Below are 23,250 nucleotides of genomic sequence, written 5' to 3'. Positions count from 1 at the left end.
GAAGGATCTCCAAGGTCGCCACATGGGCTGTGCCAGGATTTGAATCTGAGTCTCTCCAACATGACAGTCCATGCTCATGGAGACTGGTGACCCTATGACAGAGGAGGGGCCTGTGGGCCTGACCCTCTGCGGTTGCTCATCTTTGACCTCATCCCTCTGGCCTGAGCCTCCCCCAGATCCGGGCTGACCCCACTCCAGCTTGTCTCTGTAGCTGACCCTATGCCTCGGTCTCCACCTCTGGGGTCTCTCTCACCATCTTCTTACCCAGCTTCAGAATGGGTTCTGGCTCAGCTCTTCTTTCATGGGGAGATGAGATTGACCAGGTTCCACTCAGTTCTGGTGGGCTCAAACATTTATTGAGTGCCTACTGTGTGCTAGGTCTGGGGGGGATGTGAGGATGGAAATGAAGAACAGAGAACTAGGAACTGAGATAGTGGCTTCTGGGCATGAGGAGAGACCGGCCAGGGATGAGGAAAGGGAACAAGGCTGAAGAAATCTCGGACTCTGGCTTCCTGGGTGCCACAGCCCCTCCCCCATGACCCAGTCTGCCTTGTTGCAGGGGAGGGGGGCTGATTCTTGGGGTGACCTGGGCTCCTGGAGTGGCTTCCTTGTGGCTTCCATGTTCTGTCCCGGCCCCAGCTCCCTGCTCTGGCCCTGGCCTCCCTCCTGTGTGGGGCCCAGCCACCCGTGTCCCTGGGCCCCCCTTCTCTGCCAGGCAGTCCCCTCCCATGTTCAGAGCCTCCTTCCCCAGCTCAGAGTAGGACAGGAAGTGTGCAGAATGACCCCTGACGTCCAGTCGGCTCCTTCCTGCAGGGCTCTCTGCTTCCTCCTTGGGCACAGGCAGCCAGGCCTTTGGGACCATCCTGAGCAGTCCTTCCTTCAGGCTTGAGAACAGGTAGGACCCTGGTGGGGGGAGGCTGGGTCCCAGGGCTCCATGGTGGGGGGACAGCCTCTGCCCTGGAGGCTCATGTACTTGGCCGTGGGATAGAGTGCCTGCCGGCCCCAGCCCCACCCTTCGGTGACTGGGGAGCTGCCTCTGACCACAGTGTTCAGTCTGCACTGGGTCTACAGTCTCCAGAGCTCCCATAGAGACACTGGGAGACAGAGTTGGGGGGCCCTAGCACACCAGGCCTTTCTGGGCAGTGGGCAGTGGGGCGGATCTAGAGCCTTCAGGATAATGACCTGAACCTCTGGGGCTGACGTTGGACTAGGTGATGACTAGGGGATGGGGGTCCGCTGTCTCTCTGAGAGTGAGCTACTGTGGTCTTGGGCAAGTCTCATCCCTTTGGTGAACCTGCATTTCCTTCTCTGAAATGGGCACAGGGTAGTTTGGAGGGTGATAAGAGGGGAAGGGAGCTGGCTCTGAGAAAACACACGTGAGTTGGCTGAGGGGGAGGCTGGGACCCTCTCTTCTTCTGTTTCCCTTGCCCTGGTAGGGAGCGCTCATGCAGCCCCTGGCTCCCCTGCCCTGCATCTGCCATTCTCCTGGGCCCATTCTCTACTTGGCCTAGAGCCTCAGGGAGGGGTTGCAAGTGAAGGGTGGCTCAGTGAGCGTGTGTGTTCTGGCCTGGTAAGGGGGGGTCCCTGTATCCAGCTGTTGTCAGCTGGGCCAACCTCTGCCTCTGCTTGGCCCTTTACTGGAAGCCCTCAGAGTCCCTTCCCTGAGGCTCTTGGCTGAGGACCGGCCTGGGGGGAGGGAAGGCTGCCCCCCTTGGCCCCCAACACAGGTTCCAGCCCTGCTTGTCCTGGCCACAGTCTGTTTGACACTCAGCTTCTTGTGGGAGCTGCCAGACTTGGCTGACCTTGCCTGCCGGCTCCCCGGGCCTGCCCCCCTCCCCTGGGCCTGCCTCTACACCAGGACTCTCGGGTTCTTCTGGGATGGTGTGATGTCAGCAGCGGGGGACATTTCCAGAACTAGACAGTTTTGTTTATCATCCAGAAGCCAGGTGCATAATTCCCCACCTTGCCTCCCCCAGTGAGTGGTGTTTGGTGCTTTCTCATTCTGAGGGCTGCCCTGGGCTCTGCGAGGCCCATCAGGTACCATGGTGGGCCCTGACTGGCCCTTTCTCTGACCACAGACTCCTTCCCATGATCACCCAGAGCTCCAGCTTCATCTTTGTTTGTTTGTCAGAGAAGAAAACAGGCAAAGACACACCCACACAGACACAGTGAGAGATGCCCACACCCACACAGACACAGTCAGAGGCGCACGGAGATGTGTACAAGGACAGACTCCCTGGGTAAAGCATCAGAAAAAGTCAGTCTTGGTCTCCTTCTGCCTCCCTCAGGGCTGGGCACCGTGGACCCTGTCACTTGGCTGGCCACTGCTTGGAGAGCCTTCACCCACTCTGGCTGCTGCTCTGCTCTCTCCTCGGGGTCAGTGGGCCTATGCCGGGGGCCCCACATGTAAGCCCTTGCCTTTAGATGTCCTCTCCAGCATGTGTCCCCACTGGACTTCATTGGCAGCCAGCCGGCCTCTCAGCTTCCGTTTGGGCCACACATCTGTTTGACCAGTGAGGTTGGGGGTGAGAGGTGAGCTTTGGCGGTAGTCTGTCTTCACCCTGACACCCCCATCCTCACCCCAGCCACAGTGAGGGTCTGCCCTCATATACAGGGGGATGCATGGAGAAAAGCAAATGGAGACACAGAGGCAGAAATGTAGGGAGCCCCAGAGAAGCCGACAGGCAGACACAAGGAAAGATGGAGGCCAAGGGTTGTTCTCCAGGCAGGCTTTACTTCATGTTAGGTTGTCAGATACCACAAAGGATCTCATGCAGGAATATAGTCAAGTAACCTGACTTATTTACTCCTAGAAGAAGGGAAGTTCCTCGAGCTTTTGGCTTCATCCCCCAGGGCCGAGGACACAGTAGGTGCTTGGGACATAGTAGGTGCTCACTCTCTGCTTACTGATTAGTTGTCTGCTGCTGCCTCTCTCCCAGCATTTGGGCCCTCGAAGAGGCATGTTTCTATTTTTCTCTTCCTGCCTTCTCCTACCTTTCACGTTGACCAATAGGCTGGCTCCCTGCTTCCTCTGTCAGACTGGGTCAGACCACTCTTTGCAATGACAAACAGTGCCACTACAAGTGCCTTCAAAGGTGCTCTGCCCCTGTGCTGCCCCTACCAGTTTCAGGACATTCCATTCTTGGGTAAAAGGGTTGATTATTTTCAATACTCCCTAGCTGGTCAGGAGAGGAAATGAATGTTGGCTGAGACCAGCCCTCTGTCCCATGCTGGCCTGAGCTGATTGGGGCAGTTCTGGAAGTTCGAAGATGGGTCAAGCCAGAGACACTGCCCCTCCTTCCCTCAGGCAGCCAGAGGGCCTCCTCTTGTCTGAGAGAGCCCCAGAGCAGAGCCTGGACAGACAAGGCTGTGCCTGAGGCTCTCTCTCATGATCTGTGAATGCATCCAGCTCTCTAGGACTCCCTAAGTAGGAAAGTGGATATGGATCCAGCAAGCTCTCTCTTGGACATCGTGTGACCCTGGGAGAGTCATTTTATCATTCTGAGTTCCAGCTTCCTCATCTGGAGAGCACCCACCTCCTGGGAGACACAATCCTCTAACCAGGACAGCAAGGTCAGCTGTCACTGCTCCTAGCAGCCTCCTCCGTGAGCGCGCTAGCTGACACATCTCTGGGTGGCCATACCGCTGCTAGTGCAGTTGGCACAGACCTTGGTGAGCCCTGTGAGGAGGGGGAGATCCATGAGCCGGGGGGAGGGGGAGCGGCTGCCCTCCCTGGCACAGAGCCAGGATGGCGTCGGGGCACCAAGCACAGGCCATCAAATAGCTCATTGAATTGGAGTGGTCCTCGCACTCTGGGAGCTGCCAGCAGGCCACCCCCCATCTCCCCATGGCTCCTGCTCTGCCCCTGGGAGCTGGTCCCTGGGGGCTCATCCCTCAGGGATCTTGGATGGGGAACATCCATCCCACAGAGGATGGCTGGCTGAAGTTGTCCACCAAGTGGCCACAGCCACGCCTCCTACTGCATTTCCTTTCTGCCTCAGGAGCTGAATTTGAGATCCCCAAGGATGTTGGGGGGGTGATGACAAAGGACATGACCACATCACAGGCCTAGGGTGAGGCAAGACACCCCGAAGGCTCCTATCCTCCTCAGTCTGGCAGGAAGGACAATGGTCTGAATGTGAGGTGCAGGGCTAGGTTGGGCCCTTGGAGGCACCTCCCATTCTCCAGTGTGATATGTCCCTCATCCCACTGCTGCCGGGTCACCTGGCTGCAGACCAGGGCCAGCCCTAGGGGCTCCATCGGGTGCATCTCCCTGTTTTCCCACCCAGCTATCCCAGGTCAGGGCTGTAGAAACAAAGAGCAGCTTCAAAGGGTGTGGATGTCTCCCCACCTCCAGGTGATCTGGGAACATGCCTGGAAGAGGGGGAAGAAGGGGGAAGAAGAGGGTTGGAGAGGCAGCAAGCCAGACTGCACCTGGAGAGTGAAGAGCCTGCAATACCCCCTGACCCCCAGAGCTAAGATAACACTGGAACATATGTGTGGGGCTCTTCCTGAGGAGGAGGGAGCTGGGTGCTCTGAAAAGGAAGTAGCCGCTTGTCTCCCTGCCCCAAGGATAAAGCAGACCACCCACTGAGAGACCGACCAATCCACTTCTACCTCAGGAAGAAGAGAAGATGGCAGATGCAACTCTTTCCTGGTCTGCTGCCGCCAAAGAGAGTTACTGTCTTCCCAGGACATGGCCCCTGGTGGCCTTCCCAAGGCTTACCAAACACGACAATAATAATGACTGACAAAGACAAAGATGATCTGGCCAGAGGGAACCCCAGATTCTTGGCAAATAAAGAGCCTGGGCTGGCAGTTGGAGGCTGGAGGGGACTGGGGGCCAGGTGGGGTTCGAAGGCCAGGGAGGCTGAAGAGAGGGCTAATTTTGGATGTGAACAGTGGGTTAAGGAGATGCTGACTGGGAATGGAATTCAGATTTCTGGAATAACATGATACTCGGCTGGAATGGAACGCACTTGACAAAGGCTTCGAAAAATGCCTTTTCCAGGTGTCTTGCAAATTGAATCAAAAGGACTTGAAACTGGAAAGACCGGGGATGGGAGCCAACTGCCTTTGGGTATTCACCAAGCTGGAGACTATGGAGGGAGAGAAGCTGCGCTGAACAGCATGGACCCTTCTGAAGTTCCCCAGAGATGAGACCCAAGAGAGGGATGACCAGCGGCACAGCCATGGCCTTGGGTGTCCTGAAGCGAGGAAATATCCAAAACCTGGGCAATAAGTGAGAGGAACTAGATGGCAGAGCCCCAGGAGGCAGGTCCTATATCACTGAGGTTTGGTGGCATGAACCTTGCGACTGCAAAGGGGGCTCATGCCCTATGTGAAAGAAATAGCATTTGGGTGACAACCAGTGGAAAGAGGAACAGAAGCCATTTTGTCATCAGAGCAGGTCTACCACAGACCAGCTAGACAGAAAATGGAAAGTAGGGACTTGCCTTGGTGATGATTTCATCCTTCAAAACTTGGGGAACCCACGAGGGGAGATTGTCTTCTAGAGCTGATTCTCGGGAAGAGGAACTCATTACTAGGCTAAAGCTTTGAGGTAGGGAAGGAAGTATCATGTCATGCTCCTCCTAGGAAAGGAAAGATGGTCACAGGCTGGCATGCACCCTTGAGTTCTGGGAAAGTGGATTCCCAAGGGTTTAGAGAAAGCAGAGATAAAATTCCTTGGGCTAAATATGATGCCCTCAAAAAAAAGAGAGAGAAATAATTGTGGTGGAGGAAAGACGGGATCTCTCTGAAAAGACCGATGTGGCTGCACAGGGAGCTCACCCACCAATTCAGATTTTTAAAAAATACGTACAGAAGATGGAAACAAGGTTAGTGGGACAAATAGAAATGCCCGGCACAGTCTTGAGAATAACACCTAAGAAATGCTGACACTTCCAGTGAGCTGAAGGCAGCAAGAGAAGTGAAGAACGCAGGCTTAAAAGCAACCATGCAAAGATGAGAACCAAAGAAGAGATAGGATGCACAGTGCGGGGATGACCCAGGGACACTCATGACAGTGGGAGGGCAGAGCTGCTCAATTTTTTCTTTTGCCAAGGAAAATGACCTTCAGACTAGTAGAACAGAATGAATGAAAGCAAAATTATTCATTAAGTGGTTTATTTGATACTTACCACATGCTAGACGCTGTGCCAAGGGCCATTAAGGAGCTTACAATCTGATGGGGAGACAGCACAGAAAAGAGAGCTGAAAAGGGTGGCAAGGTAGGTGAGCAGGGTAGGGGAGATGCCCATGATGGGGCAGGATGGAAAAGTCCAAAGGAGTGGGAAAAAACAAGATGGAGGGCCTGTGCATCCTCAGATGGAGGCTCTTGGAGCTAGCCTGGCCACCCTCCTTAGGTGGAGGCTCTAGGAGGAGCTAGCCTGGGCACCCTCCTTAGATGGAGCTTCTGGAAGGAGCTAGCCTACGCACCCTCAGATAGAAGCTCTTGGAGCTAGCCTGGGCACCCTCCTTAGGTGGAGGTTCTGGGATGACCTGGCCTGGGCACCCTCAGATGGGGCTCTGGGAGGAGCTCTCAGCTTCAGTCTCCAATCAGAAGGAGGGAGCCAGGGGCGGAGGATAATAGGGAGATGTGAGTGTCAAGGCTAATGTTATCCTTGTCCTTAGGGAGCTCACATTCTATCCTGGATACAACATAGTGTCTGGTTCGTGTTAAGTGTTTAATTAATGCCTGAGGACTTACACAAACATATATAAAAACAAGACAAAGCCCAGACTGGATGCTGGTGGTGGTGGGGAGACTCTAAGAGTGAGCGTGCCCTCAAGGATATGGAAGGCAGGGGAAGAGGCTGTCTGGTCTGAGGAGCTGGCCACCTTCTGGGCGATGTGGTCCTATTGCTGTCTGTCCCCATCTTGGAAGGACAGCCATTTTCTGCTTTGCCTCTGCCTATGTCTCCCAGGGGGCAGACCCAGGAAAGGGGTGAGGGGTTACAGAGAGGCTGATTGAGCCTGGATATTAGGGAACCTTCCTCAGGCTGGGAGAGAGTGGATGGGCTTGTCTGAGGGGTGGGTCTGGCTCTCACTCCCAGGAGGCTTTGGAGAAGAGGCCCCAGTAGGGGCTGTCAGAGCTCAGGCCCAGCTGGACTGGATGCCTGGGAGGGGGTACTGGCAGCTCTTGGCTCCTAACACAACAGGGAGGGGGATCCCATGCCCTCAAAGTTACCATCGACTTTGTTGAAGCTTCTGGGAGGCAGAAGTGGGGGGAACCCCATTCTCTCTATCCTGAGGCCAGAAGGGTCTTGGGGTGACAGTGTTGGGGAAGGCTGGGGGTGAGGGTAAGAAAGGCAGCACAGATTTAGGTACTGGCTGAACTTCAGGGAAAGCTTGGCATCTGTGCCCTACCTAGGACCCTGCCTCCCTCTTCTCAAGCTGGCCCCAACTAGCCAGACCTTGGCCTCTGCTTGGAGAGCCTTGCTTCCTGCTTTGGCTAATCACCCATGTGAGCCTTTGCTGTGGACCAGCCACCTCTCGGGGCTTAAGGGTGGTCATGGCGATGTCCCAGCCCCACCAGACTCTGCCTAGAGGAGATGGGGGAGAGATGGAGCTATCTGAGCTGAAGGGGAGACTGACACCTAAGGGTACTGGGGACAGATGGATGGAGATGTGGAGACAGGGAGAAGAGGGGATTGGCAGACTCACGACAGATGGATGGAGAGATGGACAGACAGACAGAGGGACAGATGTACGGTGAGATGGACAGACAGACAGACACAGGGATAGATGGATGGAGAGATGGACAGACAGACAGACACAGGGATAGATGGATGGAGAGATGGACAGACAGACACAGGGACAGATGGATGGACAGACAGACAGACTCAGGGACAGATGGACAGCCTGCCAGGACACAGGGCCAGGCACATGGACAGCCGGCCAGCTGCTGGGCTCAGGAACAGAGCCTGCCCCAATGCCCACAGCCTGCCCCAATTCCCACAGCCCAGCAGAATTCTCGGTGGGGGGCATTTGATGTGACCTATGCATTCTTAGCATCCAGTAAATGGAGTGGAGAGTCTGGGGTCTGCATTTATTGCCGTCTGCCAGTCTCAGTCCTGCTGGGCAGAACCCATGAAACAGGAATGAGAGGAGGAAGAGGCCAGCCCTGTTCCTGAACTCCAGAGCCCAACAGAGAGGTTTGCAGGGGGCTAGGTACTGCATCCTTCCTAGTCTGTGGTACTGTGGAGATCTGCAGCCAGTGGCAGGCCTCAAAGGATAAGCCTTTATGGAGCACCTACTGTATGCCCAGCACTGTGCTAAGTGTCTTTTACAAATAGGATCTCCATCCCCCTTTTACAAACGAGGAAGCAAGAGTTTAAGTGACTTGTCCAGGGTCACACAGCTAGTAAGTGTCAGGCTGGATTTGAACTCAGGTCTTCCCGACTCCAGGCCCTCTAGGCCATCAGCTACCTCTACGTGACAAAAATGGCATAAAAGACACCCCCTAGAGAGATGTGCCTAGAGAAGGAGGCAGGAGCACAGAGGATGGGCTAGCTGAGAGATGTCCAGGTGCGGTGGGGGGACGTAGGGCTCCCTTCCTGTGCAGCAGGATTAGCGGGAGCCCAAGGACAGTTGGCAAATAGGATGAGAAGGTGTGTGGGGGCTGCAGTCTGCCCCGGGGAGTGCCCAGATCCCTGGGAGCTCCACATGGTTGTGCTTGGGTTTGTACGCCTAGGCGGCCGTGTATCTGCCTAGATTATTTATGCCTGGCCTTGCTACTGCAGTCTGGGCCAAGTCTGGGGCTGAGGCCGGGCGAGGAGCTCTGGAGCAGTGGTGGTGGCAGCTAATTGTCTCTTGTATTTCTGTCCCATTTAATTTTCTCTCTCTACAAGCTCAGTAAAGGACATTCCCAAGGGGGCTGGAAGAGAAAGAGGCACGCATTTCCTTTCCCTTGGGTGGGCGGGCTCTCCTCCTGAGAAGCCCCGCCATGTACATGCACACACGTGTATACACACACACATACATATATAGATGCACATACCATCACACACCCATTTATACATACGCACACGTACACACGTGTATCTAGATACACACACGTGTACACACATGCGCACAGATACCTAGATACACATGACACACAATGTGTACACACATATACATATACATACGCACATGTACACACGTGTATCTAGCTACACATGCATGACACACACAATGTGTACACACATGTATCTAGATACACATGACATACACAATGTATACACACATGCACACACATATAAATACACACATACCTAGATACACACATATGCACATATATACAATGCACACACACATATATAGATGCACATACCAACACACACCCATTTATACATACGCACACATACACACGTGTATCTAGATACACACACGACACACAGAATGTGTACACACATATACATATACACACACATGCTCACACACACCTAGATACATACATATGCACATATATACAATGCACATACACATACTTACACACACATACACACATACACATATACACACGTTTGTCCACAATCACATGCACACACATGTACACACATGCACACACATACACACATGTACACACATACCTATATACACACATATGCACATATATACAATGCACACACACTTATACACACATATACACACATCTGTCCACAATCACACGTGCACACACATGCACACATATATACACACACATGCGCACACATACCTAGATACACACATATGCACATATATACAATGCACATACACATACTTACACACACATACACATATACACACCTGTCCACAATCACATGCACACACATGTATACACATGCACACACATACACACATGTACATACATACCTAGATACACACATATGCACATATATACAATGCACACACTTACACACACATGCACACGCATATACACACATACCTAGATACACATACACATATACACACCTGTCCACAATCACGCGCGCACACATGTACACACATGCACACACATATACACACATGTGCACGCATACCTAGATACACATATGCATATATACAACGCACATACACATACTTACACACACATATACACGCATACACACCTGTCCACAATCACATGCACACACATGTATCTAGATACACATGACATACACATACACACATGTACACACATACCTACATACACACATGCACATGTATACAATGCACATACACATACTTACACACGCATATATACACACTTATACATACATACACAGATACACACATGCGCATGCACACATACCTAGATACACACACACGCGCATATATACAATGCAATACACATACGTATACACACATACATACACACATGTACACACACATGTACACACATACCTAGATACACACATATACATATGTATACAATACACATACTTACACACGCATATATACACACACTTATACACACACACATAAACATATACACACATACATGTGCACACATACCTAGATACACACATATGCACATATATACAATGCACACACTTATACACACATATACATACACACATGTACACACATATACATACACACATGCGCACACATGCCTAGATACACACATATGCGCATATATACAATGCAATACACATATACATACACACATGTACACGCATGCACACACATACACACATGCGCAGACATACCTAGATACACAATGCACATATATACAATGCACACACACTTATACACATATATACACACACCTATACACACACCTGTCCACAATCACACGCACACACATATACATACACACATGCACACACATACACACATGCGCACACATACCTAGATACACACATATGCACATGTATACAATGCACATACACATACTTATACATACATATACACACATACACACATCTACATACACACATGCGCACACATACACACATGCGCACACATACCTAGATACACACATATGCACTTATATACAATGCACACACACATATACACACACTTATATATACACACGTACACACACCTGTCCACAATCACACACACACAAACACACACACATGCACACACATATGCCTATGCCTGTGCCCGCAAACACTGCCTTGCACACAGCCAAAGATGCCTTGGCCATGCGAGGCTCCTCTAGCTGCCCTCGGTGACACCCGTCGCAGCTCCGGGGGCTCTGCTCCTCTTCCCCTCCTCTCGCCGCCCCCCCTCCCCAGGTGCAGCCAGCTGACATCAGCCTCCGGGGGGAATGGAATTTTCTTGTTGTTCGGTCATTTTACTCTTCTCCATGACCATTTTTGGGGTTTTCTCGGCAGAGATCCTGGAGTGGTTTGTCATTTCCCTCTCCAGCTCATGTTATAGATGAGGAAACTGGAGGCTCATGGGGTAAAGTGACTCGCCCAGGGTCACACAGAGAGTAAGTGTCCGAGGGCAGACTTGAACTCTGGAAGACGAGCCTTCCTGACTCCAGGAATGGAATATATACTTTCTGAGCTGAGAGGAACAATCTCCCTGAGGCCCACCCAGAGAGGGGGAGGACGTGGCCAAGATCACGCAGTGATTTGACAGCTGTCATGGGACTAGAAGGCAGGCCTCCCTGTGCCTGACCCTGGGACGCTCAGAGCTGCACTCCTGGCTCTGCAGATGTGGCCGAGGCTGGGAGCTACCCAGACTTCTGCTCTGGGGGCTCTGGTGAGCGTGGCCTGCCTGAGCAGCCCTGTTAACCCTAGAGAGAATGGAGGGGAGGCGGGGAGAGGGCAAGGGGAAAAGGAGGAGCCTCAACTGGCCGGCTGTGGGGGAAGGAGCTTTGGGTGGAGTTCCCACCAGGGCCGACAGGCGTCAGCAGAGGGTCAGGATCTGGGAGGGCTACTGTTCTGGTTACCACCAGTGTCCTAGCTCAGGGAGGGAGGAACCAGGGGGAGGCGGCCTCACCTGCCTGCCTGCCTTGCAGCACCAAGGGACTGACTCTCCCACCCTGGGCCAACATGCAGGTGGGGGGCACCTTCCAGCAGGATTCGTTCTGGGCAGAGAGAGCCCCACTGGACCTCCTGGCAGGCTGCTGGGGAGGAAGTGTGTGTGTGTTTGCATGCGCCTGTGCTTGAGTGTGTGTGTGTGTTTCTGTGTGTGTGTGTGTCTGGGTACGTGCATGTGTGTGTTTGTGTCTGGGGGTCCACACGTGTGTGTGTTTGGGTATGTGCATATGTGTGTGTCTGGGTGCACGCATGTGTGTTTGTGTGTGTATGTGTATGTGTGTGTGTCTGGAGGTAGACACGTGCATGTGTGTGTGAGTGCACGTGTGTGCATGGATGGGGGTGGGGGGCAGGGTCTTTGTGAGTCTTTTTGGGAGGTCTGGGGCTCGGCTTTACCTAAGGCTTTGCCCAGGCAGCCTGTGCCTTGCATATACCCACTCTCTCTGGTCACTCTGGGACTTTTTCCCTTTTCTCTTTTCTGGGTCCTGCTCCATTGGAGGGGGTGGGGTTGGGGGGGGAAGCTGACCCCATTTCCTTTTTGCTGACCCACTTGTTTCATGATGAGAATGTAGTCTGTGGCCTCAGTGGGCTAGGTGGGGAGAAAGGGATCACCCTTCTAGCCAATCTTTCTCTTCCTGACCTCACAAACACCATCTCCCTGCCTCCCCCAGTTCATGGACCTTCTGGGGGAGGCAGACTATGGATGGTGGCCAGGCAAAGGAGGCAGGTGGCTGGGCTGGGCTGGCAGGGCCCTGAGCCCAGAGGGGTGACTGACCTGAACTGCTCCTCCCTCTCACTGTTGGGTCCTGGGCCCTGAACCAAGCACCTCCCAACCATCTGAGGGCCCTAGGGAAGGGAGTAGGGCCCCACTTCTCCTGCCCCTTCCCATTGGACAAAAGAGGAAGCCACAATCAAAGACCTGCTTAAAGTGGCATCCCAGTGGCCTAGATCTGGGGTCCCTGACTCTAAAGGACCTCCCACTGTCCTGGTGCAGTGGGCCTTGAGCTGACCCGTTCCGAAGGTCCAGGCTCCTTTTATCTTATCTGATAAGACTTCCTTTCCTGTCGGTCCCCCCCCCCACCCCCCCCCCCCCCCAGTCTCCTGGATGGGCAGGGCCAGGCCAGGCCAGCTGCTTCAAATCCCCCTTTCCCTAAACTTCAGAGAAATGTGGTCTCTTAAGGGGCAGCTGCATTGCCTCTCACCCTGCTCCCCCCTAAGCCCTAAGCTTCCAGCCCCAGCTTTTCCCCCTCCCACCTGCTCCATGAACAAGGACTCATGCCTTCCCCCTTCCCACCTCCCCTCAATCCTGGCTTTTCCCCTCCCCCCCAGTCGCCCTCTTAAGGCACCTGGGCCTTGGGTCAGGTGGGGACGGCCTCTCCAAGCCCTGATTTTGTTCTCAGGGAGCCAGGGGCTCTGGTCCCGAGGATGGGAAGAGCTTGGTGTCCTAATCCCCCAACTTCCCAGCCTCAGAATGCTGTGGCCTGAGGGTCCTTTGTCCCTGGCCTCTCCACTCCTGCAGGCTGCCTGTGTGGGTGGGTGGGGGCAGTCTCTGAGGAAATATAAACATACTTGTTCGTCGGCTGCCTGGGTATTTCTGCGCTCCCTGCCCTCTTGTATCCCCCCAATCCCGGGGAACCTCAACTCATTCATACACCGTGCGGCCTCGATTTCGTGTACTCAGGCCTGGGGGCAGGGGAGGGCCCCCTCATCCCCTTCCCGTGGGTCCTCTTATGGAAGGGGCTACTAGGCCCAGGGCTGCCATCCTCCTCCGTCTGGAACTCACGGCCTCCTGCGAGTGCCCCCTGCCCTGGGTGAAGACAGACGGACAGACTGACAGGCCAGAGAGGACTGGGCGGAGCAAGGGGCGGAGCCAGAGGGGATGCCCGGCCCGCCCCGTCCCCCGACTCGGTCCCACCGAGCTCGCCAAGCCGGGCGTCTCAGACAGGTTTCATACTTAGCCCGCCGAGCCCCGGGGAAGGAGAGAGAGTAGGGGTGTGCGGATTGAGTTCCCAGATCCCATGTACCCCACCCTTGAACCAGCCCCGTGCACCCCGCTTGAGCACGGCCCGCTACTTGCTGCTGCAGCTGCCACGAGCTCGGACCGGGGCCAACGCAGGGCAAGGGAGAGGCGCAGCAGGCTTCAGGGCGGTCGGCCTGCTAGCAGCTGGCTCCGGGGCTCCTCGGGCAGGGGCTGGGGTGCAGAAGGCTGGCAGCGAGGGGAGGGGCGGAGGGGGCGGGGCGTGGGGCCGGAGTACCGATTGGCTGAGGTCGGCGGGCGGGAGTCGGCGAGAGGCAGAGTGCTGAGCCCGCAGTGTAGGCAGGAGGGAGCCGCCGGGAGGGCGGCAGGGAGGCGGCGGCGGCGGCGGCGGCCGGCCGCGGGCATGGACAAGGCCACGGCCCCGGAGCGCGGCGGCGCCCTGCGAGAGCGGCGGCCTCTGGCTGCAGCGAGCCATGAGAGGGAGGCCGGTCCGGGGCGGCGGAGCCGCTAGCTAGCCTAGCGGGGGGTGGCAAGCTCAGCCAGGGGCGCTGTCCCACGGGGCCGGGCGGGGCACGGAGCCGGGAGCCAGGCGGGCGGAGGAGGAGGAGGAGGAGGAGGAAGAAGAAGAGGAGGGAGAGAGGAGACGAGTCTGAGGAGGGAGGCGCGGGGCCGGCACCAGTGCGAGGAGGGGCTTCCCGCCGCTCCCGCCCGCCCGCCCGCCCCGTCCTGTGTCCGGCCCCGCCGGGATGGCGGGCACCTGCAGTCGTTAAGCAGCAGCGGCAGGGGGAGGCCCGGGCGGCGGGCACCATGCGCAGGTCCAGCACGGACGAATCTGCCTACCACCGGAGCCCGTCCCTGGACAGCAAGGACTTGGGTTTCGCGCCAGGCGCCTTCCGCCGCTACAGCGGCCTCTACGGGGCAGGGGCCGGCCCGGGACCGGGCACTGGGGGCCAGGACAACGGCTCCTCCTTCTTCGGCTTCCACAGCAACCCCGGCCCCAAAGCCACCAAGGCCAAGTACACGTCTCCCAAGGGCAACAAGTACGTCGTGTTTTACCTGGACCTCTCCTTTATCTTCCTCCTAGAGCTGCGGCGCTGCGGCATGGCGCACACCTGCCTCCAGGGCGTCAAGTACCTCATGTTCGTCTTCAACCTTCTCTTCTGGGTAAGTGCTGCACCTATCGGGTCGAGTGGAGCACTGGGGAGCCGAGGGAGAACCCTGGCGAGGGGCGAGGGGGCTCCCGGTGAGTGGGGAGCCGAGGGAGAGCCCTGGCGAGGGGCTAGGGGGCTCACGGTGAGTGGGGAGCCGAGGGAGAGCCCTGGCGAGGGGCTAGGGGGCTCACGGTGAGTGGGGAGCCGAGGGAGAGCCCTGGCGAGGGGCTAGGGGGCTCACGGTGAGTGGGGAGCCTAGGGCTCTGGCGAGGGGCGAGGGGGCTCCTGGTGAGTGGGGAGCCGAGGGAGAGCGCTGGCGAGGGGCGAGGGGGCTCCCGGTGAGTGGGGAGCCTAGGGCTCTGGCGAGGGGCGAGGGGCGAGGGGGCTCCTGGTGAGTGGGGAGCCGAGGGAGAGCCCTGGCGAGGGGCTAGGGGGCTCACGGTGAGTGGGGAGCCTAGGGCTCTGGCGAGGGGCGAGGGGGCTCCTGGTGAGTGGGGAGCCGAGGGAGAGCCCTGGCGAGGGGCGAGGGGGCTCCTGGTGAGTGGGGAGCCGAGGGAGAGCCCTGGCGAGGGGCGAGGGGGCTCCTGGTGAGTGGGGAGCCGAGGGAGAGCCCTGGCGAGGGGCGAGGGGGCTCCCGGTGAGTGGGGAGCCTAGGGCTCTGGCGAGGGGCGAGGGGGCTCCCGGTGAGTGGGGAGCCTAGGGAGAGCCCTGGCGAGGGGCGAGGGGGCTCCGGGTGAGTGGGGAGCCGAGGGAGAGCCCTTGGTGAGTGGAGGCGGACTCCCTGGCTAGTGGAGAAGGAACCCTCAGTGAATGGGAGGAGAGCCTATGGAGAACCTAGTGGACTCCCTGGAGAGGGAGAGCTGGGAAGCCAGCCATAAGTTCCATGGTCGGAGTGGGGGGGCTCAGTGCCCTGCCTGGCCTTACTTTCTCACTCAGGCCTGGCTCATCCCTGACACTTCATCCAGTTGCTCTTGCTCCTCCCCCACAGTGCTATCCTGGGAGCTGATGTAGCCCCGGGGAGGACAGGGGATGGTCCCAAAAGCCATGTTTTTCCCCTGTCTGTGGACTCCAGACTGCCCTGGGATTCTTCCTCCCTGCAACCGAGGGCTGGCAGCCTCTGCTCTCATTTATGGCCCAAGCTCAGGCAGCCCCCAAGGTGCCTTTCTCTTAGCCCACTTCCAAGTAGATTTCCCCCCTCTCCCCCTTCCCAGACCAGGGACCTAGGGTCTCTCACCTCCTTTTACAGATCTCCAAGCCAGGGGATTGGTTGGCTTCCCTCAGCCATGTAGTGATGGCCAAGGGTAGGCTGTACGGTCAGCCTGGGCAGGTGGCAGGGCACCTGGTTTCCTGGACAGCCCTGGTGAAAGGAGACTGATTGGAGTTTCTGGCTGGGCCCACTGCCTGCCGCTTCAGCTTGGTAGTAACTTTGCCTAGAGGCTAGCTAACTATGAGGAATGAGGGTGAGGAAACCTAAGACAGAGGTGGTGCCCTGCCTGTGGCCTCCTCTGCCAGGAGAGAGGGCAGAGAACTCATGGTCAGGCCTGACTGGCCGTGGTGGGTAAGTGTATGGAGAGAATCCTAGCCTGAGGGGAGGGCTTTTTGCCCACCCAGCCCTTATTGTGACACTTAGAGCCCAGCCCTCAGTGGACCTCTGTGGGTATCTCAGAATGGGGCCTGTGGGAAGGGCTGAGACTGAGGCAGTATCCTGGGGGTAGGCTGCCCCCAGGCAGGAATGGGCTGTAGGGGTGTGGGGTGGCAGGGGCCCTCAGGCAGTCTCTGGAAGCTGGGGCCAGGCCCTATCCAACAGCTCCAGGGAGCTCAGTACAGGGTGGATAGTGAGAAGAGCTTGCCGGTTGGGTCACTGGTTTTGATGGTCACTTCCTTCCCTCGAGGATTTGGGGACATTTCTACAGGTTTTTGGAATTTAGTGATGGCTTCTCCTCCCTGGACTGTCTCTGAACAAGGCAATCTCTCCTGTCTCTTCCAGCACTCAGAAGATGTCCTCCTTTCTCTCCTTAGAGTCTGGAGGGGGTCCTTCCTGGTGTCTGAGAGAAGAGTGATCTGGACATCTGATCTCCAGCTCTCTCTTTTCTTGCCCCTGCATTTGTGGCAGCCCCAAGTACTGGCAGGGACTCCCCCAGTTCCCAGGCCCTAGACAAGGACCATCTTTGACCAAATCATAGAGACAGCCATGGGACGTCCAGACCAGATTTAGAAACTGGCTTTTACAGATATGAGGAAACAGGTACAGAGAGGAAGGGCCTTGCTGAAGGCCCCAAGTGGAGTCAGTCAGTGGAATGGCAGAGACAGGGTCCCAGGTGTCCCAAGGCCCACAAGGCTCTGCCCGTTATATCCCCCTCACAACACACCCCAGTCAGGCTCTTGTTTCTGAATAGCTAACTTCATGATCTGAAAGCTAGGGAAAGTGGGAATGAAGACCCTTCCCCGAGAAGGCAGGAAAATCCAATTCTCTTGTGATTTTGTTAAAACTGTCAGCTCCCTTCCCCCGCCTGCCCATCCCCACCTTCATGCTACTCCCCCCCCCCCTTTGCTGAAGGAGTATGGGGAGGAGGATGTGGCTCAGCCCCTTCAGAGCCCACCCCAGTGGAGCAGAGAGAGGGACCAGGTGGGAAGAGACCAGAGAAAGCTTATCATTCCATGAGATAGTGAGCGTTCTTTGCTCAGGAAGGCCTAGGCTCAGTCAGAGAAGTGGGATTGGTGCAATGAATATGGAGGCAGGAAGATCTGGGTTCAGATCCTGTCTCTGATATTTATTTAGCTGTGTGGCTTTGGGCAAGACGCTCATCCTATTTCCTCATCTTTAAAATAAAGGATTTAGACTTTGATGATGTCTAAGTGCCTGGCCAGCTCCCTATCTTTGGTCTCCCAATCATGGGTGGTCAGGGCAGGCTTCCTGGAGGAGGCGGAACAATAGGTTTGGCTGGATGATTGGACAGTGATTGGCAGAAGGAGGGAGGAAGAGCTTCCACATCCATGCCTTTGATGAGAAGAGAGAGGTGGCAGATGCTGCCCCCCCCAATTCCCCTCACACTTAGAAGAGGCTATGTGCCTGCTTGTCCCTGTCAACCCCACCCCCAGCCCATCTTCAGGAGGTGCTCTTTCTGTCTCCCCATCTGCATCTGGTTATGTTGAGAGGGCCTGAGGGAGGCTCTGGGGTTGGGAAGGCTTCCCCAGACTGGGAGGTCCAGCTGAACGGGGCTCAGTTCCATGGTGACCCTGCCCTGGCCTTGGCTCTCTGGAGGCAGGAGCCTTTGAGGAGCCATGGGCCCCCAGCTGCTCCCCTTCCTTGCCTTTAGGAACCCACTCAAATTTGGAAGATTTTATGATTGGAAAGGACTAAACAGGTCATTTGATGGGTGCAGAAATGGAGGATTAATGAAGGAGAACTGAGTGGGCAGAAGATGCCACTGACAGCCTCTTCTCACTGCCCCCCAGTTTTTTGGCCCAGCTGGCTCTGGAGAGGAAGAGCAGAGTGATAGATATTTGTGTGCTGCCTTGGGGGTGGGGGTGGTGCTGGTGGTTCTGGATTGGAGGTGGAGTCCTTGTTGCTGAGTCTGGGGAGATAAGCCAGGTCAGGCAGGTTTGGGCTAGAGCAGGGGCAGAGACAGCTGGCCACCACCTCACTGGCACTAGGGAGCTATTGTCTGTTCTTGATCAGGACAGTGACAAGAGGCCCTGTAGGAGAGCTCACCTGCTCTTGGGGGCACAGAGCTCAGCAGAAGGGAGTGGTCACGGCCTGTAGTGTTTGGTCTGGAGATGGGAACAAAATTCATTTTCAAGCTCTGCTTCTCTGGGGAAGGGCTGCTGCCTGAACTCTGGGCTCTTGGGCCTGGATGGTGTGCTGGGCGGGTGCTCAGGAGGCCTCTGTTTGGGGCTACTGGCTCTAATTGGCCCCGCCCCTCCTTTGGTCCGTGCAGCTGCTGCGCTTCTGTCCTCAGGGCCCCGGGTCTGCTGCCTTGATCAAACCTCCTACAATGTTCACGAGGCTTTGTCCACTCTTTCGTCTGTGAGGACAGAAACTTGGTGCCTGTGTGAGGTGTTGATGAGGACTCCCGGGGCGGTGCTTCCAGGGCAGAGACAAGAAAGGGGAGCTGGCAGCCACCTGGGGCTGCTGGAATGGCTGGCTGGGTTCCCACTGGGAATGCTGGCCCCCTGGAGCCCAGCTCATTTCCACCTCCTTGTAAAGTGAATGATTGTCACACCTGCAGGTAGGTGGAGGCAGTCTGTCAAAACCTACTCTACCCCCGCCCCCAAGTCTACAGTGGAGAAATTGTGTGTGTGTGTGTGTGTGTGTGTGTGTGTGTGGAGGTGGGGGTGATGTGAAGAGTCCCGGTCTGCTGGTCCCAGGGCACCCTGTGGACGCCCTCAGCCAGATCTGCTACTTCCCTTATGGGGAAAGCTCCTTCACCTCGAGATTTCCAGCCCTCACTGGGCAAAATCCTTCCTAAGGCACAGCCTGGACTCTCCTTCCCCCCGCTCCAGGATTGAGTTCTCCAGGATGCCCTGGTCTGTTCCTAGACACTGATTTCTGCAAAAGGGCAGAGCGCTCTGACCCGAGTGGGAGGTTTTCTGAGGGCTTGGGATTCTCTGGGAGAGCCCATTGGCCCCGGGGTAGGGGGAGAATGGGCCAGCCTGGACTGGTGTGAGCTGGAAGGGAGCTACCACGTGCCCTCCAGGCCTTCCTTCCAGGGGAGCTTGGCATGTCTTCTCCTGGGTGTGCTGGCACTCAGCTGGCTAATGTTGATGCCGAGTTTTCTATGCACCAGCCACTGGGCTAAGCACTTAACAGTTATCATTTCATTGGGTCCTCACAACAACCCTGGGAAGGAGGTATTATTATCTGCGTGTTACAGCTGAGGAAACAGAAGGGAAGGGCTGTGCCCATGGTCCCACAACTAGGAAGTGTCTGAGGACGAATTTGAACTCGAGTCTTCCCAGTGCTAGGTTGACACCCGGCGGCCCTGCAGTGAGGTATCGGGCACTTCAGGGTCAAGGAGACCTATTGTCCTGAATCTCTTTCGTTGTAGGGTGTGTGTGTGTGCACGCCTGCGTGCAGGGCGGGCACATGCAGGTCAGTTGGGAGAAGAGTCTAGGCTGCCCGTAGGGTGCTGGCCGTGGTGCTGACCCCAGGTGCCGCCTCTTCTGCTACACTGGGGGACTGGACTGATTTTGGGGAGGGGAGGACAAGGTGAGCCTGGACTGCTTGGGCAGTAGGGAGGGCTAGGAGTGTGGGAGGTGATTGTCCAGATAAGAGGTGCAGATGATGGATGGGATTTGTTGAGCTTCATTTTAGGCCTTCACTTCCCCATTCCTCTGGCACCCTGGCATGGAAGTGGACTGCTGGGTACTACCCCTGCTGATGCCAGGTTGAGGCTCAGACCCGGAGACAGGAAGCTTGGCCCGGTCAGTGGGAGGTTGCACTGAGGCAGGGGCAGAAGGATGTAGTTGGCATGCTTGTGACCTTAGTCCTTCCCCCTCTTCCTGCCATGAGCTGGGAGTAACTGGCCATGATGACTGCAAATGAGCAGGTGTCCTCTTTACACCTGCAGGTGGGAGGCTTTCTGGCTGGCGTGTCTCTCTCCTTCCACCTCGTTGGACAGCAAAGGGGAATGTGATGGCCTGTTTTCTGATGAGGATTCATCCTGTGTGCCCATTTATGTGAGGAGGTCTCTCTGAAGTTGGGGCTTGGTCTCTGTCTCTGTCTCTGTGTGTCTTCCTCTTTGTCTCTCTGTGTCTGGGGCTTGGTCTCTGTCTCTGTCTCTGTGTCTCTCTTCCTCTCTGTCTCTGTGGGTCTGGGGCTTGGTCTCTGTCTCTGTGTGTCTCTCTTCCTCTCTGTCTCTCTGTGTCTGAGGCTGGGGCTTGGTCTCTGTCTCTGTGTCTCTTCCATTCTGTTTCTTTGTGTCTGAGCATGCCCCTGCCCTTCACAGTGACTTGGCTGAGAGCCCACAGTGCCAGCAGCAGGTGCCTCCCTGGTATGTGGTGGGGAGGGTGGGAGAAGGGATTGACAAGGCATCAGACTGTTGGGGGGGCAGTGGACAGTACTTGAGGACACGTGAGGTGGCCGGAGTCAGTCAGGAAACAAGCAGGGGATGGGGAGGGGGGAAGAAGAGGAAGGCATTGTGGGCGGTGGAGGTCAGGAAGATTTAATCCGGCCCTGGAGGGCTCCTACCTTCTACCTTCTGGATCCTCTAAGAGGGGGAAGAGGACTTTCCCAGTCAGAAGACGCCTTACCCTGCCCCCCCACCCCCGCCCCGGCCTCCCCCCCCCCCCCACCCCGCCTCCAGGCTCTGGCAGATTGAAGGCCTCTGATCCTGAAAAGTCATTAAAACAAATGAATCTCTGGGATTAACAGCCTGCCTCATTGCCTCTGGCCTCACCTCTCCTAACGGGTTTTGACAAGCAATTACACAGGCAGCCGGCCTTGCCCAATGGGGGAGGGGTGGAGAGGGGCTACAGCAGCTGGTGCCACCTGTCTGTGTGCTAGGGCATCCCCTTCCTATCCTAACCCTGCCCCCTCTCGCCCAGGTGCCCTAGCCCCAGAGAAGGGGCCTGAAGGGTTCTTGGTGCACCCCTGACTCATTCCAGGGGGCCTGGGGATTGCTGCTCAGTCGTGGCCGCCCACCTTGGCCCTGCTAGCCCCTATTCCCTCCCTCTCGCCTTCTCCTCTGGCCTTGGCACTCCTGGGGGGAGGAAGGATTGGGAGCTGGGAGCCTTTGTGCACCCTGAGGCAAATCTGACCCTTTCTGGCTGAGTGAGTCTCTCAGTCTCTCCTGTTTCTCATCTGGGCTCCTTGCAGGCCTCCTGTCCTGATCCCACCCCCAAGCACCTGGCAGACAAACCTGGAGAACCTGTCCCTGCTCCCCATGCCTGTATGACCTTAGAGCCCCCAGCCTCTCTGGGCCTCTGGGATGGCCCTGTCCAGATCTAGACCTATAGTTCTAAATTTCCTCCGTCTGCTGCTCTGTGAAAAAGGCACCTGCTTCTTAGGACTGGTGAAGGCCAGATGAGACAGGGGCTGGCACAGGCAGAAAGGCCAGAGGGAGGTCAGCGGGCTCAGGCTGCCAGCCTCTCATCACCTGTCCCACAGCCAGGCAGCCTCACATTCTTCAATCTCCTGCCCACAGTGCCCTGGGGCCCCTCCCACTGGGTCAGTGGGACTGTCCTGAGAGAGTGGACTGGCCATCTCTGACCCCATTGACCCCAGGGAGGAGCTGGGAGCTGCCAGCCATGTGGTGCTCCCCTGTGTCCTCACCTAACCCTGTTTGGGGCAGTGTATGGCCAGCCAGGCCTAGAAGACTTGGGTTCAAATCTGGCATCAGACCCATACTAGCTGTCTGCCTCAGTTTCCTCAACTGTAAAAAGGGAAGAGTAATGGCGCCTACCTTCCCAGGGTTGTTGGGAGGATCAAATGAGAAGAGAATTATAAAGCACTTAGTGCAGCGCTTGGCACATAGTAGGTACTTGATAAACACTCATTTCCTTCCTTCCCTCCCTTCCTCCCTTCCTCCTTCCCTTCCTTCCCTCCTTCCTTCCTTCCTCCCTCCCTCCCTCCCTTCCTTCCTTCCTTCCTTCCTTCATTCCTTCCCTTCCTTCCTCCCTCCCTCCCTCCTCCCTTCCTTCCCTCCTTCCTTCCTTCCTCCCTCCCTCCCTTCCTTCCTTCCTTCCTTCCTTCCTTCCTTCCTTCCTTCATTCCTTCCCTTCCTTCCTCCCTCCCTCCTCCCTTCCTTCCCTCCTTCCTTCCTTCCTTCCTCCGTTCCTCCTTCCTTCCTTCTTTCCTTCCTTCCTTCCTTCCTTCCTTCCTTCCTTCCTTCCTTCCTTCCTTCCTTCCCTGGAGGTTCTGCTAGCTCAAGCTCTACTTAAAACAAACTGTTGTTTGTCATTGTCATTCAGTTCAGTTCCTCCAACACTTATTAAGCACCTGCTGTATGCAGGGCCCTTGCAGAGGCTGAGCCCACTGATGTGAAGAACAAGGCTGTTCCTGCCTTCAGGGAGATGGCACTTGAATATTGCACAAATGCAGCTGATCTTAAGCACCTGTGGGCAGACAGCAGCTTAGGTCACTTGCACCCCTTGGGCCTCATTATTTAGGTCCCCCTTACTCATCTGGAATGCCCCCTCCCATGGCTGTCCACCATGGTCCTTGGCAGTCAGGATG

General features: G+C 56.1%; 1 protein-coding gene across 4 annotated transcripts in view; it reads left to right on the top strand.

The window, feature by feature from the left end:
- TSPAN4 (tetraspanin 4) overlaps positions 1 to 23,250 on the top strand; it is a 94,795-nt gene that overhangs the window by 14,597 nt on the left and 56,948 nt on the right. For 2 of the 4 annotated variants that reach the window (XM_036763573.1, XM_036763574.1), the window contains exons 2-3: positions 814 to 895; positions 15,008 to 15,087. In XM_036763573.1, coding sequence (XP_036619468.1) covers positions 15,025 to 15,087 — 63 coding nt within the window. In that variant the 5' untranslated portion in view covers positions 814 to 895; positions 15,008 to 15,024. Of the gene's footprint in view, positions 1 to 813; positions 896 to 14,673; positions 15,088 to 23,250 lie in introns of those variants that run through there. The other 2 variants (XM_036763575.1, XM_036763572.1) reach the window with 2 other exon arrangements.

Source organism: Trichosurus vulpecula, chromosome 6 (genome assembly GCF_011100635.1).
Source record: "Trichosurus vulpecula isolate mTriVul1 chromosome 6, mTriVul1.pri, whole genome shotgun sequence".
NCBI classification, from domain to species: domain Eukaryota; kingdom Metazoa; phylum Chordata; class Mammalia; order Diprotodontia; family Phalangeridae; genus Trichosurus; species Trichosurus vulpecula.
This window is presented reverse-complemented; position numbering and strand designations above follow the sequence as displayed.